We start from the raw sequence: 17,025 nt of genomic DNA on the forward strand, positions 1-17,025 counted from the left end.
CAGAAAAATTATGTTGCTGTGGGAAAAATGGCATTTGCAAAGTCTTTAAAAGCCACTTTAAATCCTCCTGGTTTGGCAGGTTCCAAACATACTGTACCTGCCAAAACTTCTGCTTTGTAAGGAATTACTTCTAGAGATAATTAGGACGAACTTTATAAAGGAGTGCCCAGGGAAGGGGTGAGAGAAGAAGTGCTGGCTGCAGGGAGGGCGCGTTCCTCACTGAGGCTGGAGAACAGTCTGAGAGCTCTACCACACTCAGCTGAGCCTGAAGGCTTTCAGTGCCATAAAACGCAAATGAGGAATCCTCATTCAATGTCTCTGAGCACCAAAACAAGGAGGGCAAAGCAAAGACCAGATGGGTGCTGTCTTCTGGGAATCAAATATGTTCACAACTAAGTCTAACTTGGGAAGACTTCCTGGATGGAGCAGCACTCAAGACACATCTCAAGACAAGTAAATTTTAGATGGGCCACGTGGGTGGAAGGGCACATGTAAAGGCTCAGTGGAGCCTGTGAAGGTGAACACGTGGAGGCTGGGAGGGGAATAAGTGGTTCAGTGCAGCTGAAGCCCAATGGGGCACAGTGGAAACGTGAGGCTGGCAGGGCACTCGGCACTTGTGGAGTGGGCAGTTTTGATCAAAAGAAGAATTTATTGTAGTGAAGGAGGCAAATAATTAGGATTACATGGTAGAGATAAAGATAAAATACATGAGGTCTAGGAATTCACGGAAAGGAGGAAATGTTGCCAAGATTGTGCATGGAAACAGATAAAACAAGTTGGAGGGAAGGGCAGGAAGACTGTCTTCTTGAACGCACGTGGAGGGGCCGAGCACACACATTTCTGGTTAAGGTTTCTCCTTATGGTAATCATAATGAGCACTAGGTTGGCCAAAAAGTTTGTTTAGTTTTTTCCATAAAATAAAAGACACATTTTTCATTTTCACCACTAACTATTGATTTGGATATTTTGAGTATGTCAGCTATCTCCCGCAAGGTGTAATATTGATTTAATGTCTCCATTTGATCATTATCGACTTCAACTGGTCTACCTGACTGTGGAGCATCATCCAGCGAGAAATCTCCAGCATGAAACTTTGTAAACCACTTTTGACACATTTGATCAGTCACAGCACCTTCTCCATATGCTTCACAGATCTTTTTTTGCCTTTCTGTTGTGTTTTTACCTTTCTTGAAATAATAAAGCCTAATATGCCAAAAATGTGTATTTTCTTCCACCTTCAGTATTAAAATGGCTATACAAAAATTCACCAATTTTGATAATTTTTTAAAATGCGCACCAATATAACAGCCATCACAATACAATTTAATGAAATTGTTCCAAATGAAGTTAAAGACAACAAAGCGCTACTAGAGCCATTTTATGGAAAAAACCAAATGAACTTTTTGGCCAACCCAATACTATAGCACAGAAAAGTAGCCCTGTGAGAAGATCCACGGTTCTGGGTCACAAAGAGTGAGGTATAGAAAGATTCAACAAAGCCTAAATATTAGAAAGTCTGTGCAATCCTGTTGTTCTCCCAGGGAGATTTAGGGAAACAAAAAACAAAAAACAAAAAACAAAACACGAGTTGCATATCCTACTCTCCTGAACATCATCATCGGCGTCATTCCTGAAACGAGGCTGGGATCTGGGACTGGGAAATGACGAATTCTCTCAGGGCCTCTCGTAAAATCGCAGTCCATTTGGGACTGCAGCATATGTAGGACCTGAGGCTAGGGGGTTTTCTCTCCCTACTATATTATTCAGGAGAGTTGGTCCATCAAGAACAATGGACAAGACACCAAAAAAGTCAAAAACACTCCACCAGCCCATGGCAGTTTTAGAAAGGCAAAAATCTGTGGTGGGTCTTCAGGACTGTCTTGTGCAGCAGTGAGCCACCAAACTGGTAATGATGTCTAGCCAGTGACACAGCATCAGCATCTCAAAGTGACTTTATCGGTGGCTTATCTCTGGTGTGTATGTCTGAACTGTTGGTGAGTGACAGCTTACTTCTTTGAGGGAGAAATGCCTCCCAAAGACCACCGACTGTTAGTGTGGTGATGAAAAGGAAGAAAACATGAAAAGGTCCAAGAAACAATCACATGCACCTCAAAAATCAGAAGCTGATAAATTGATAAATGGTAATTATATGCTATTGTGGTAGTTTCATAACTGAAATTATAAAGTTCTCAGTGTTGCTCTTGGAATATAAAGAATCATCTCACAGGATTCTAAGTGTACATTACATTATTTCATTCACTTAGAAGCATTTGGGAAATGCATACAGTTGCTCTATTTAGAGCTGCAATAATTAGTGCTTGCTACGAGCTTAAACAACAAAACAAAACAAAATCGCTCCTAAGGAGGCAGGCATCAGAGTGTACACACACATGGGTAACTAGCAGTAGCGGAAAAGTCACAGGGTGACAGACTGGAAGGGATCTCAGACACCATCTAAAGCTAGAACCAACACCTTTATTTCACAAATAACGCAACTGAAGCTTCAAGGGCTAAGCAACTTACCCGAGATTAAGCAACTAGTTAGTATCACAACCTAATTCCTAAATTTAGTGCAGGCAAACAATACTCCAACATAGGAGCCTATGCTATAGTTTAGAGAGAGAGGAAGGAGGGGAGAAAGAGCGCGAGAGAGAAACAATGTGAGAGAGAAACACGCATCAGCACGTCCCGCATGAGTCCTGACCATGAATTGAACCCACAGCCTTTCTGGTGTACGGGAAGACATGTCAACCAACTGAGCAACCTGGACAGGACTGCAGTTGTTTTTAAAGATTCCTCCCCTTTTTTCATTAGGCTGTGGAGAAATGATTTAATCATACATGGAAAAGTTAATGAAAGTATAATTCTTACCATGCTTTGCAGACCTTAAGCTGAAGTACTGTGGAATCAGCTGCATTTGACAAAAATATTACTTCACTAGCACACCCCAGATCTATTTAATTTTGAGGTGTGTATTCATGCCTTGTCACTGGATTGGAGTGATATCTGAATAAGACCCAGATGGACATCTGCCTGTCTTGGCAACCATCAGTCAACTCTGTCCAGCTAACCCCTGGTGGTTTTTCTGAACCATATACTGTTTTTCTTACACTTAAAGGCAGACCTGCCCTTAAGTGACCATTATTCTTTTAAAGAATGAAGATTTTTAGATGTAAGGAGGAAATACAATCTGTTCAGTTCTCTTAGAGCAGGGGTGTTATACTCATTTTCACCAGGGGCCACATCACCTTCGTGGTTGCCTTCAAAGGACCAAAATAATGTTAGGACTGTATAAATGTAACTACTCCTTAACTGTTAAGGAGTTGAAATTATATTCAGCCGTTTGAAGGCAACTGTGAGGCTGATGTGGACCCTGGTGAAAATGAGTTTGACAGCCCTGTCTTAGAGGATCTATAGCAGGAAATCAGTGATGAATAAAGTTCTTTTTGTAAAAAAATATATATTTTATTGATTTGCTATTAGAGTTGTCCCATTTCCCCCCTTCACTCCCCTCCACCCTGCACACCCTCTCCCACCCACATTCCCCTCTTTAGTTCATGTCCATGTGTCATAAGTTCTTTAGCTTCTACATTTCCTATACTATTCTTGCCCTCCCTGTCTATTTTCTACCTACCATATATGTTATTTAATGAATAAAGTTCTGGTTCTTCAATTCTACCTCTTTGAATATATATATAGTTTTTTTAAAGATTTTACTTATTTATTTTTAGAGAGGGAAGGGAGGAAGATAGAGAGAGAGAGAGAAACATCAATGTGCGGTTGCTGGGGTCCATGGCCTGCAACCCAGGCATATACCCTGACTGGGAATTGAACCTGCGACACTTTGGTTCTCAGCCTGAGCTCAATCCACTGAGCTACGCCAGCCAGGGCTCTTTGAATATTTTTATATAGCACAGAGGAAGCTCAGACTCATCTATGAATCTTTTGGTGAATAACTACGAAATGAAATTTTGAAAGGCTAGCCAACCTTGCCATCAATGAGTACCAGTTTTAACAAGATCTAATATAGGATCAACAATCAAGAGCTTCTAAATATGTATACTTCTAAATATGTAAACATAGGGAGATGGGGAGAGAGAAATCTATTTTACTTTTCTGGGCTTATTTTTATTTCAGTATATTTTACCTTTTAGGCCAGAAATGAATCAAAACAACATGTTTTGCTGGAAGATAAAGAGGTTTTGGTTATGCTGTTTGGGATGCAGCAACATGAAACTAGACAGACAGACACACTACACAGGTCAAAAGGTGGGCTGAAAGACCAGAAGAAAGGCCAGGTCCATGGTCCAGGCCTGAGATCTCAGAGATCAAATTATGTTAGAGTAGACAGAGACTTTGGAAAGTATCTCAGTCACCAAATGAGGAACAATTGGAAGACAAGGAAGCAGAATGTCTAAGTGCCAATGCCAAGGTGACACAGATACGATGGGTTGGTGCTCTCTGGCCTGTGGTCATTCAAGGTGAAAGGTGTGGGGGACAGAGCCCAGGGAAGGAGCCAAGGCTGATGATGGACCTCAAGGATAGATGAGAAGATCCAGGACCTACTGGGTCCCAGAGGTTCCAGAAGAGCACACCAGGAAGGAAGGAGGATTTAAAGTTAAATGCTGCAGGAAAGGACTGGTAACAAGCAAAGTTACAGGGTTTTTCAGTTAAGAAATCACTGGTATTTTCTTTAAAAAAATTATTATAATTTATTGATTTTGCTATTACAAATGTCCTGATTTTCTCCCTTTGCCCCCGCTCCACCCAGCTTCCCCTAGTCCCTCAGGCAATCCCCCCACCATTGTTCATGTCCATGGGTCATGCATATTAGTTCTTTGGCTGTTCCTCTTCCTATACTGCACTTTACATCCCCCTGGCTATTCTGTCACCATCTATTTGTACTTCTTAATCCCCTCACCTCTTCACCCATTCTCCCCCACTACCCTCCCATCTGATAATCATCAAAATGCTCTCCTTATCCATGATTCTGTCTGTTCTTTTTGTTTGCTTAGTTTGTTTTTAGATTCAATTATTGATAGATATGTATTTTTGCCATTTTACTGTTTATAGTTTTGATCTTCTTTTTCTTAAATAAGCCCCTTTAGCATTTCACGTAATAATGGTTTGGTGATGATGGTTTTTTCTTGTCTGGGAAGCTCTTTATTTACCCTTTGATTCTAAATGATGTCTTTGCTAGGTAGAGCAGTCTTGCCTGTAGATCCCTGCTTTCCATGACTTTGAATATTTCTTGCCAATCTTCTTTAGCTTGCAAAGTTTCTTTTCAGGAATCAGCTGACAGTTTCCTACAGGGGAATTCCCATGAGACTAACTGCTTTTCTCTTGTTGCTTTTAAGACTCTCTTTTTATCTTTAAACTTTAGTATTTAATTATGATGTATTTTGGAGTAGGTCCCATTGCATCCATCTTGTTTGGGACTCTGTGCTTCCTGGACTTGCACATCTATTTCCTTCACCAAATTAGGAAAGTTTTCTTTCATTATTGTTTCAGATAGAATTCCAGTTTCTTGCTCTTTCTCTTCTCCTTCTGGCACCCCTATGATGTGAATGTTGGACCTCTTGAAGTTGTCCCAGAGGCTGCTTACACTATCCTCATTTTTTTGGACTTTTTTCTTCTTCTTGTTCCGAATGGTTGTTTTTTGCTTCCTTATGTTCCAAATCATTGATTTGAATCCTGGTTTCATCCACTCTACTGTTTTTTCCCTATAAATTGTTTTTTATTTCAATTAGTGTATCCTTTATTTCTGACTGGATATTTTCATGCTGCTGAGGTTGTCACTAAGCTCCTTGAGCATCTTTATAACCAGTGTTTTGAACTCCGCATCTGATAGATTGCTTATCTCCACTTCATTTAGCTCTTTTTCTGGAGTTTTGATCTGTTCTTTCACTTGGGCCATGTTTCTTTGTCTCCTCACGTGGCAGCCTCCCTGTGTTTGTTTCTATTTATTATGTGGAGGTGCTTTGACTCCACATGTTGGTAGTGTAGTCTAATGCAGTAGGTGCCCTATAGGGTCCTGTGGCACAGCCTTCCCTATCGCCCAAGCTGGGTACTCAAGGTGTGGCCTTTGTTTGGGCTGAGTACACCCTCCTCTTGTAGTTGAGGCTTGGTTGCTATTTGGCAGATCAATACAAAGGATTTACCCAGGCCAGTCAGCTGCAAGGACTGGCTGTGATCACTGACCACCAACCTCCACCCTCCATGGAGGATCAGCTGTGCAGAGGCAGGATGGTGGTGCTCCAAAGTGGTCTGTAGTTGTCCACTGGGTGCACTGGCCCTGGGGTTTCCAGGGTGGTGCAGGCCAAGGTCAGCACCCCCCCCCCCCTTGTGTTTTGCCCAGGGCCACACTACCTGAGCTATAAAACAATGTGAAATGGCTGCTACTGGTGTTGGGCTTGGCGATTTCCAGGTGAAGCCAAGCTGTGCATCTGGGTTGGCTGCTGCTAGTGCCAGGCTTGAGGCTCACTGAGGCCAGGTGTTACTCGTTTGAGAAGATTTAAGAAGTTGTACAGCATGAGCCAAGACCAACCATTCACATGGAAAAGCAGCTTGGATAGGTCCGTAAGTTGGGTGGGGCAGAGTCTCTGGGAATCTCCAAAGGCGGGTCAAACAGTTTTAGTGAGGTTGATGGAGTCTCAGATATGGCACCAGTTTTAGGTTTTGTGGCTTTGTAGGGGGAGAGTTTAGGAAAGCGACAATGGCCTCTGCTTGCCTTGATGCCAGTGACTTCAATTTCTTCTAGTATGCCACTGGTGCCTTTCAAGCTACTACCCAAGTGCTGGAGCTCAGAGGGAGTGAGTCTGAGTAGGTTGAGTCCATGTTTGTATTCTTTAAGAGGAACTGCTTGGAGCTCTAGCAGTTTCTTCTACTGATTTGGTCCCTGCTGGTTTTTGCAACCAGAAGTTGTGGGGACTTGTCTTCCTGGCATTGGATCCCTTGGCTGGAGGACTGGTGTGGGGCTGGGACTCCTTGCTCCTGAGATACCCCCCCCCAATTGTTATCCACCACATGTGGGTGTGGGACCAGCCCATTCCATGTCTGCATTCCTTCTACCAGTCTGGATGGATACGGTTTAATTCCGTAGTTGTCAAACTTCCATTCAACTCTATTTCTCACAGTTCTAAGTGCTGGTTGTTCTGTATTTCAGTTGTAATTTTGATGTGGTTGTGTGAAGAGGCAAGCCATGTCTGTGCTTACACTGCCATCTTGACCAGAAGTCCCCACTGGTGTATTTCAAATAAAGTTCTTAGCTCAGGTTACTGTAACAAAATACCATAGGCTGGTTAGCTAAAACAATAGGAATTTATTTTCTTATAGTTCTAGAGGGTAGAAGTCCAAGATCATGGTGCCACCATGGCCAGTTTCTGGTAAGGGCTCTCTTCCTTGCCTGCAGGTGGCTGCGTTCTCATTGTGCCCACGCATGACAGAGAGGGTAGGGTTAAAGGTGGGGGGCAGAGAGGGGGTGGTGAATTTGTGTTCTGTAGTGTCTCTTCTTACAAACTTGCTCACTAATCCCATCATGCAGGCCCCATCTTCATGCCCTCATCTAAACTGAATTATCTCTCAAAGGCCCATTTCTCAATACCATCACATGAAGGGTTAGGGCTTTAAGATATGAATTTTGCCCAGGACACAGTTCAGTCCATAGCTAAAGGAGTATCGGCAAACTATTAGGGTCAGAAGTCAGGCAGCAGTGGGCTGATGAACATATGGTACATACAGCAGAAAATACAGGCTACTCATGAGAGTTGTCAGTGAAAGGCAGATGCTTTTATGAGAGTAGCTTTTGGAAAAAGAAAAAAAAAATCTCCTTGGGAAACAAAAAGATCTCATGTTTAATTTGCTTAGACATTTTCTACCCGCATCCCCACCCAGATCCAAAATGAGTTACTGATGTATTTTTCCATTTTCCCCATTCAATTATATAATCTCAAGTCAGATGAGCATTTTAAAAGCTACTTATAAGATACAGTTAAGTGAAAAGGCACATTTTACAAAACAGTGTGCACTATATGATCCAATTTGTTTAAAATATTCATGAATAAAATTTTTTAGAAGGCCATACATACAAAATCTTCATTGTTTATTCCTGGAGATGGGATTCAGGATGCATTAGGTAGGGTTCAATTAGGAACGCAGACTACATTGGATGTTTCAAGTAGAGAGGATTTAATTCGGGCAGCTGTGCACTAGCAAGATCACTGGAGGGGCCAAAGAAAAGGGTGGTTGGAGGCCCCCGCGGGCTGTCAGGTTTGCCATCACAGCTGTGGTCCCCTCAGAGATCAGGGAACTGCTGCTGCCTTCACAACTGCTCCCAGATCTAGGGTCTGACCAGTTAACACAGGACCTCATGTCACCAAAGCCTGTACATCATCTGCAACCAATATGGCCTGAGGGACAATGTCTCCTTCTTCCCTTCTGTCTTCCAAACACATGGGAGTGCACCTCATTGGCAGAACCCAGATGTTAAGGGAGTCTGGGAAGTAGTCCCCAGGGTTCAACCCCTTTGATTCTGTAGAGTGTGGATAGAGGAGGTGGGAATGGTACCAGGTACCAGACAATATTTATGATAGTCTACTCTCTTTGGCTATCGACCACCATACACATGCTCTTACACTTACATTTTCAAATTGCAATAGCAATGGACACCGAACTTCTGTAACTATCCCTTATTCAAATACAAATGAGCTCACCTCACCAAAGTGGGAAACCCAAAGTCCCATCAGGTACTGCATCCATTGTTAAATGATCACTCCTCTCCTAGTTCACTGTCAAATCCACCTACATATCATGTAACCTACTGACAGGGAAACTCAAGAGTTAAAGATTTTAGTCTTAATTTGATAGGCTTAAGTGACTAATGCATGTGGAAGGCTGTTATTCCAGGAACTGGAATGCATGACTTAAGGAGGTCACAAGCAATTCAACCTCTGTGCCCCAGGGCTCTGCAAGCCATTGTGTTCCGTGGAGAGAAGGTCTGGGATGCAGATAAAGAATTGTTGATCAACACAAAAGGTAATACTAGGAAAATCACCTAGGACTTACAACTCTTATCCAATTAACCTTTTGCCCAAGCCCCTTACCTATCCTTTCTTCTTATAAAAAGATCAGCTTGAGATGAGATGTTAAGACAGTTTTTCAGGGTACTCAGATCGCTGGCATCTGAATAAAGTGCCCATAAAGATTCAATCCTTGTCTGTACTTACTGGTTCTGGTAGTGGCAGGAGGCATGAATGCTGACTTTTTTAGTTTCAGAACTATTAAACTGTAAGTTTCACTAACTTATTTATGACTGGTCATGAGGCTAAGTTGATACTTACAACTTCCTTCCTCTAGGTTATTCTAATGTACAAACTTTTACCACTGGGCAGTTTCTAGGAGGTAGACTAGAGAATCCCTTTGGTTCCAAACATTGTCCTCATTGCCCCATGGGACAGCAACAATCCAATTTCCTTTTGAAAGTTAGGAACAACACCCCAGCCAGTATAGTAACTCTCTTTGTTGCCAAGGGCCTGGTGGCAGTCAATGGGACCATTGTAGTACTCTTTGGTGGAGTCGCAGTTTCCTGGGGAACCAAGACTTCTAAACTAGCAGAGTTTAAAGTTGCAAGAATGAGAAGCAACAATTTTTTAAAGTGGGATTTCCGGTATACAAATGAGAGGAGCCATTTCTACTTCCACCTTTTGGTCTCTGGATCCTCCCAAAAAAGGTGGCACCATATACTGTTGTTGGTTAGGTGCATTTACTATGCTTCCAGGGCCCTGAAAAATGTTCATCTCACAAATGGTGCGTATTACGGGCTGAAATGTGTCCCCCACCCCCCTCCCCTGTCCCCTGCACCCCTCCCTCCATATGTTGCAGCCTATCCTTCAATGTAATGGTATTTGGAGATGGAAGTTTTGGAAGATAACTAGGTTTGATGAAGTCATGAGGGCGGGGGTCTCGTAATGAGATTAGTGACCTGTATTGTAGAAGAGATATCAGAGAACTTGTTTCATCTCTCTCCCCTGCCATGTGAAGACACAGTGAGAAGGCAACCTTTTTTAAATGAGGAAGAGAGCCCCCCAGTGGGGAACTGAATTGGCTGGCACCTTAGTGTTGCCTTCCCAGACTCCAGAACTGTGAGAAATAAATTTCTGTCGTTTAAGCCACCCAGTCTATAGTATTTTGTTACAGCAGTCTGGGCTGACTGGTAATACACCTTCACATCCACACCCTGACTGATGGACTACAGGTTTTGGGGGGTCTCAGGGGCTATCATCATCTCAGAGCCAGTTACCACCCCACCACTGTTATTATTTCTTTTCCCCACTGCACGTCTCCCTCCGACGTCTCTTTGGAAGGGGAGCAGGAAGACTGTGCCCACTTGTGGCAGGGTTGTATGTATCGTCCCCTTCATCCAAGGTGCTCTGGGTCAGTGTGCTGGACCAGGCCAAGGAAACTGGGTAAGAGGCCCTGAGTCTCCATTGCAGTGGTAAGTCAAGTCTCTGTTCACCAGGCCAGAGTTTTTTGACTTGGGAAGATCAAGTACACCTTCCATAGGCTGCCCATGTAGACGAGTCCTAGAGACCCTGTAACCAAGGAGCCAGGCTGAAAGATCTCTACAGGTCAAACCTTTCTGATCACTACTGTTGCCCCATTGCCCGAGACAGTGGCCAAGCCCACACTTGCTCCAGGAGTTAAGTGGCATCAAAGATCCCATTTTAACAATGTCACCCCCACCCAACATCCTCACTCGCTAGGCCTCTGGACTCCTATATTACTCTATTGTAGTTCTGGCATTTCAACACTGTTTAATGTAGTCTGCCACTGAGTCCACTTTTCAGTTAATCAAACTACTGGAGCTAACATAGTGAATCCAGAATTTCTGGCAGGAATAATACTATCGATAAATTCACCATCAATCCAGCACTGCGTTCCTCTCCATCTGGACTAGAACCCGTAGGTCCTAATCCCACACATACTACCCCTAAGTTTTGGTGACTATAAATGAACAAAATCTTAGAAATCTTTTCATATTTTAGCTGTATCTTCCCAGGCTGGAATTTCCACTTATCTCTCTGGGGCAGGAAGAAATACAACTCCTTTTAGACCTAAAAGAGGAATGGAGTAGCAGCGGGGCGTGAACACACCTGGCACCCCTGCCTGGGATCGGGTGGCTACGGAGTTTCCCGGCAGGGCAGGGCAGCTTTACCCGGCAGGCGGGAGGGCTGCTTCTGTGAGAAGGGAAGCTCAGCGTGGTTTGTAAGGCTCTAGGAATCTGGACTGATTTCAATCGACACAACGGTCTTCATTCGAATTCTCATCATTTTATCTTTTCCTATCAATGCTTACTTACTCTTTACCTACGAGAGCTGATGTGGCTGTAACTTCGACTTACACTGGAGTTCAGCCACCTGCAGTATTTGATTCTTGGCTATATCAACCCTGTGGCTATAAGAGACAGGACAGTATCCTAGGAAAGTCACAGAAGGTTCTCTGAATGTGACCTGGGATAAAAATTGAAAACTAATACTAATTTCTTTCTTTAAGCAATTCAGTATTGCTTAAGTGTGGGTATATCCTAGTTTACATAAACTTAGTCCCTTACTAATAATTTTTCAGCTTTTCTAATAAATTCCTAAGTCAGTTTCAGGTTGAAGTGACGAGAAAGTCTGCCAGCATTGTAGGTGACTGTATGACCATCAGTTCTCTAGACCCTGGGTATGCTGGGGCAATCAGAATTTGCCCGAGGTGTATGGCTGCTGTTGAGCCTGTCACAGAACTCAGGATCTGAGGGCAAATTTGCTGGTGTGCTGGGGGCTGGGGCGATGCCTTGGCTGCCGAGCTCCGAGGACAAGGAGAGCCTTGTCGCACTGGCCCCCACATCTGCATGTGTTCCAGCCCTTCGGGGGTCACTTCAAGGAGGGACCAGCCCGTTTCCATAATGAAAACTGGCAGAACTTAACGACACATCTAGACAGATATAATTTTCCTCTAAATAAAAGGCACAAGTAAATGTTTATGTTCACGAAGCTCACTGTATTTTCACATGAAGCAGTCTGGCCATGATCATCAATTTAAGCATCCTGACATTGAGTTTTCCAGGTGATATATGTGATGTGTTTTTTTCACAACTCACTGAGCCTATTTGCCTTCCTTCATCTTCAAGTGTTTAAAGTGCAACATGTTTTAATGAAAATTACAAATCTGACATCTTAGTCTATCAGCCTCCTTTAACTCTGCTATAATCGCTTCTTCGGGCCGAGAGTTCTTCTCTGCTCATGCATTACTAACCTACAATCTACTCTGAAGACCAGGATGCAGTTTAAAAGTCTTGAGGTTCTAAATTAGAATATGAAATTTATTGTGTGGCTCCAGTTCAGGGCACACGTTTCCACAATTTTGCCCAGGAAACACAGGCCCAACTGTACCCTCATCAAGGAGCCCTGTCATTACGACGACTCTCAGAGTTGGGAGAAAATGCATCCAAAGTTTCTTCTAACCCTTCTAACCCAGGCCTTCTGTGGGGAAAGTGTAAAGCAGCCGCCTCCAATGCTTGTACCTGTGGCTTGTGCAGACATTCAATGAACAAAGTACTCTTTCTCCATAAAGGTAAGTGCTTTCTTCAGGGCAGTGCCCTGAGCAGAGACAGGAAGATAACAGTTCTCATCCTCAGCTCAGTAAAAGTCACTTAAAGCAAAACCTCTGCCCTGAATAGCAGGCAGACACACCAAGTACTGTGTGCAGGAGGCTTGGGGCCAACTGACTGACAAGCAAGGAAAAAGCAGACCCTTAACATCGAGCCCAGCCTTTTCACTAGTGATGGATCGAATCTTGCCCCTGCCTTAGGAATTTGTAAGAGGCGAAGTCCATGTTGGTAAATCAACTTGAGGTCAGCTCAAAATATTATTAGATTATCTAGAAGCCCATGTAATGCTTAATTATAAGTCTCATTCCAAAATCTCTCAAAATCTCCCACCGAGGCACATGGTTTACACATTGAGAACAAACCTGGTGAGTAAAAGGCATGTTAGGGATGTTGGTCTCTCAGAAAGAGGGGCTTGTGTAGAACTTGTTAATAAAGCATCTCATTCAACTTCTGATTCTGCACCCTAATAAACTGAGGATTCCAACTGCCACCCTTAATTAGAACAGAATGAAGGGGAAAGCACGTGGCGAACAAAGCAAAGAGAAACTATTTTATCAATTGTAAAAGTCTGAGTTACAAATAAAACATCATTATAATTCATGGGGGCAGCTTCAACCCCAAGACCCAGGCTACAGCCCAGAGGGGCAGAGAGAAGGCATGATGTGAAGGCTACTACCTGATGGTGGTGCCTTGCAAACGGTCTATCTTCTTATTGAGCTCAGCGATGATGCTGTGGAGCTCTGTGATGCGCTCCTCGTATCGAAGTGTCGTCCGCTCCTGGACATCCTCATGCTCTCTCATGAGATGGGACTGTTCACACTGGAATCCAGAGAACAAGAAAGAAATGCCAGTGAGGTGACACAGCGACAGGCTAGTGATTCTAAGTTTCATGGCTTCAGACCATCACAAGCTCAACAGTGAACACGCCCCAAACAGAACATACGCCTGCTCACTGACCAGCAAATCCCGAGAGACGCAGCAACAGCTGTTTGACAACACCCTGGTAAACACCTGCGTCTTTGCATCTCTAGCACTCATTCTCTCTTTGGGGAAAGATCCCTTTGCCACTGCACACAACCTTTATGGGACTGTCTGACTCTCTTCTTTTTCTTAGCCAAAAAGTGGACAAGTGGCCTAAAGGGTCCTTCAGATACCTTCTTCGGGAGTTTGAATCTTGAGTGCATGGACTCAGGGTTGCTTGGAGTCGATGCATTTGACTGAGGGTCCTGGAGAGACAGTCCCTTAGTTCTTGCTCTGTATGTCTCCAGAGCTTCCTTCCCAAACTCCTTTATGACTGGTCAGTTTCCCATTCACCCATTCATTCCTTTTTTGCTAAAGTCTGCCGGGTCCTGTTTTAGTTACTTTTCAACCAAAGAACCCTAAGTGGTATGACACCATTGCTCATGTGCCTGGCTCTCTGCAGACTTAATGCTTTCCAATATCCTTTTCCTACAAGACCCTAAACTCCTGAAAGGCAGTGGCAGGGTGTTCTCATGGCTTAGCCCTGGCACTTGGTATATGGCCTGGTTCACCCCAGATGATCTGGAAGTGTTATGGAATGAAGAAATCACAATGTGTCACACTGTGATGAAGGCTGCTTTGCAGCAACAAGGACAAAAGGGGCTGAGGAGCTCCCCTTGCTCAGCATTTGATGGACTAAGAGGCAGCAGATGCTATAAAAAACATTTTTGTTGCCAGAGTTTAAATTCTAAGGAACTCGTTCACCTCTTTCATTTCTCTCCTCTCCTCACAACCCCCACCAGTCACTGTGCATTTCATCTCGTTTGCATAATAATAAAACAGTCATTCGTGAAGGAAGGAGGAGTGGAGCTTATGCTCCTATCTACCACCTTCAGCCCTGATTAATTTCCTGTCCGGCAGAGGAATTTTAATTTCATTTTCAGCAAGGTTTCCTAATGCCAAGAGCCATATGTACTTGCTAGCTTTGCACTTCCAGGGCTGGTGGCAGTCAGGCAAGGGGAAGACTTCTCATCGGCCCCCTCCAGGATCCTCCTGTCCCTAAATCTGCTAGGCTTCCAGTGGAGAGACACAGAGCTCTTGCCATGGATGAAAAGCCTTCAAAGATAGGCAGAACACTACACCAAGTCTGTCTCAATACTGAAACACAAGCACTCAGCAAAGAAGTCTGATCAATACGCTTAAATCGTGGCAAGGACCACATCTCTGAAGACGACCCTCAACCAACTGCTTGATCAGTATTAATGTGGTAGCATCCCAGGAACTGCTCAGAGCTCCATAAACAAGATTAGGTGCAACAAGGTTGATGAAAACAGATTTTTTGTGAGACAGTTACTTTCAGAGAAATGATGATATGACTTTGGTGCTCAGTGACAACCTGAAACATCCAGCCACCTCCACTCAAAGTCACATACACAGGAAATATGTGGAACCAGAGGCAAGGACTGATAGCAAGGGAAAGCCACTTCAACACGGAAACTTCCCTAAACAGAAAGAATCTATGACAGGCCACAGATGCATAACTTTCAGTGTTCCTTCACGATCCAGCACACTTTAAAAGGGACAACAGAAGTACACAAAATGACACATCTCAAAGACAGTATCTGTTAATATGTGGAAAAGCACATTTTTCTGGAATGTACCCACAGCAGAATACTGCCGCTCCCCGTCCAAGCAGAGCATCTGCGGGCTTTCAATGTCGGGCTTTCCCCCATATCCAAACTGTGTGTGCGCTTGTGCGCACAGCCTACACTTGCACTTGCGCTTGCACAGCCGGCACTCCTCAGACGGGCACTGATTCCCACTCCTACAACAATCGCAGGATGAGGCCTGGTCTCCGCTGCGCCACGACCCACGACCCCTCCCCCACACCTCCAGCTTGCCGATTCCTCTTCGGTTTCCACATTCACTGCTCCCAGGCTGCAAACTGCTGTGAAGTGCTTTTCCTTACAAACTCAAAGAGCTCTCACTCTCCCTTAATTTGCCCTTATTCTTCCTTCTTTACAGTCTTTATAGGTCAACAGGCTGTTAAGGTAGACAAGAAACTTCAAAAGCCACTTTAAAATGAAGAGGTGCAAGTGTTTATACAAGTGAAAGGCATGTGACCCATTGATAACCACGGAGACAGCTCTGGGCGTCCCTGTGGACGGCTGTGAGCTGCCAAAGATGGAAGATCCAACTGATGCCGGAAGGACAGGAGCCCGATGTACAACTCCACCCCGGACTCTGGCTGCGAAGTCGGCCTGGAGGGTGTGATTATGAACCAGAGACAGTGGGAAGCCCGATAAGTCAGTGAGATGGAAAAGTGCTTATAGCTAAAAGAAGAAAAAAGACTTACAATGTATGTTGGAAACTTAGGGGTTCACCTCAGAGTAACAAGAATATATTGAAGAAAAAATTTCTTAGCTGATGGCAAAGATATCTGCTTTACTTTCCTATATCTTCCCAAAAGGATGCTTTTAAAAAATTGTGAAAAGTCTCTATAACTTAATAGGTATGTTTCGATTTCCCACAGTATCTGAGACACGGTGCAGCATGCTCGGCGCCGTGGTGGCGGTCACTATGTTGCCCACTGTGAAGGGAACGCTGGTCGCAGCTGTCGGGTGGCCCTGACTGCTGGAGAATGAGGAACGTGGACAGAGGTGAGAGTGGGGGGAGAAGAGATGGTGGAATGGTACCTGAGGGTTCCTTTCCCAGTGAAAAGAGAATACTGGAAAATAATTATCAAAACTCCTGGCTTCCAGCTCAATCATTTTCAACCTTTTTCATCTCATGGCACACGTAAACTAATTTATAAAATTCTGTGGCACACCAAAAAATATGTTTTGCTGATCTGACAAAAATAGGTATAATTTTGACTCACTTATACAGGTTAGCTATTATTGTATTGGTTGTTGTCAGTTTTGTTTTGTTTTTTAAATTTGACAATCTATGGGAAAAGAGCTCAGCTAGTCAGGTGTTGCATGTTTTAAAAATTCTTGTGGCATACTGGTTGGAAAATCGCTGCTTAGGATGAATGAATGGTTGAGAAGGCATTGCTTAAGGTTCATCTGTATAAATCACCATCCCCTTCAGGTATCTCATTAAACACCTCCCAATTCTGTACACACTCATTGTGTGCAGCCAAAGATATGTAAAAGCACAGGTCTCCCACTTCAGTGAAAATCCCTGGGGCTTTTCTGAGCCGGAGTGCTAGGGAAAGCAGAGCAACTCCCACAAAAGCAACTGTGCGGGAAGAAACAAGTCATCACCTGCAGGAGCCAAAAGAACCCAACAAAACACCCTTGTCAGACCTCCCATTAAACCTCACAAGAGCCAACCCCAGGAATGTGGCACTTCAGTGCAGAAGTGGAAGAGGAGCAGCCGGCACCCAGGACGGACAAAGCCACTCTGTGCAC

At 43.9% G+C, this 17,025-nt stretch overlaps 1 protein-coding gene across 5 annotated transcripts in view; it reads right to left on the reverse strand.

Moving 5' to 3' along the window:
• MCC (MCC regulator of WNT signaling pathway) overlaps window positions 1–17,025 on the reverse strand; it is a 394,500-nt gene that overhangs the window by 78,806 nt on the left and 298,669 nt on the right. For all 5 annotated transcript variants that reach the window (XM_045837875.1, XM_045837873.1, XM_045837874.1 and 2 more), the window contains one exon: window positions 13,326–13,468. In XM_045837875.1, coding sequence (XP_045693831.1) covers window positions 13,326–13,468 — 143 coding nt within the window. The remainder of the gene's footprint in view (window positions 1–13,325; window positions 13,469–17,025) is intronic.

Source organism: Phyllostomus hastatus, unplaced genomic scaffold (genome assembly GCF_019186645.2).
Source record: "Phyllostomus hastatus isolate PE091 unplaced genomic scaffold, TTU_PhHast_1.1 phas_contig_254, whole genome shotgun sequence".
In the NCBI taxonomy this organism is placed as follows: domain Eukaryota; kingdom Metazoa; phylum Chordata; class Mammalia; order Chiroptera; family Phyllostomidae; genus Phyllostomus; species Phyllostomus hastatus.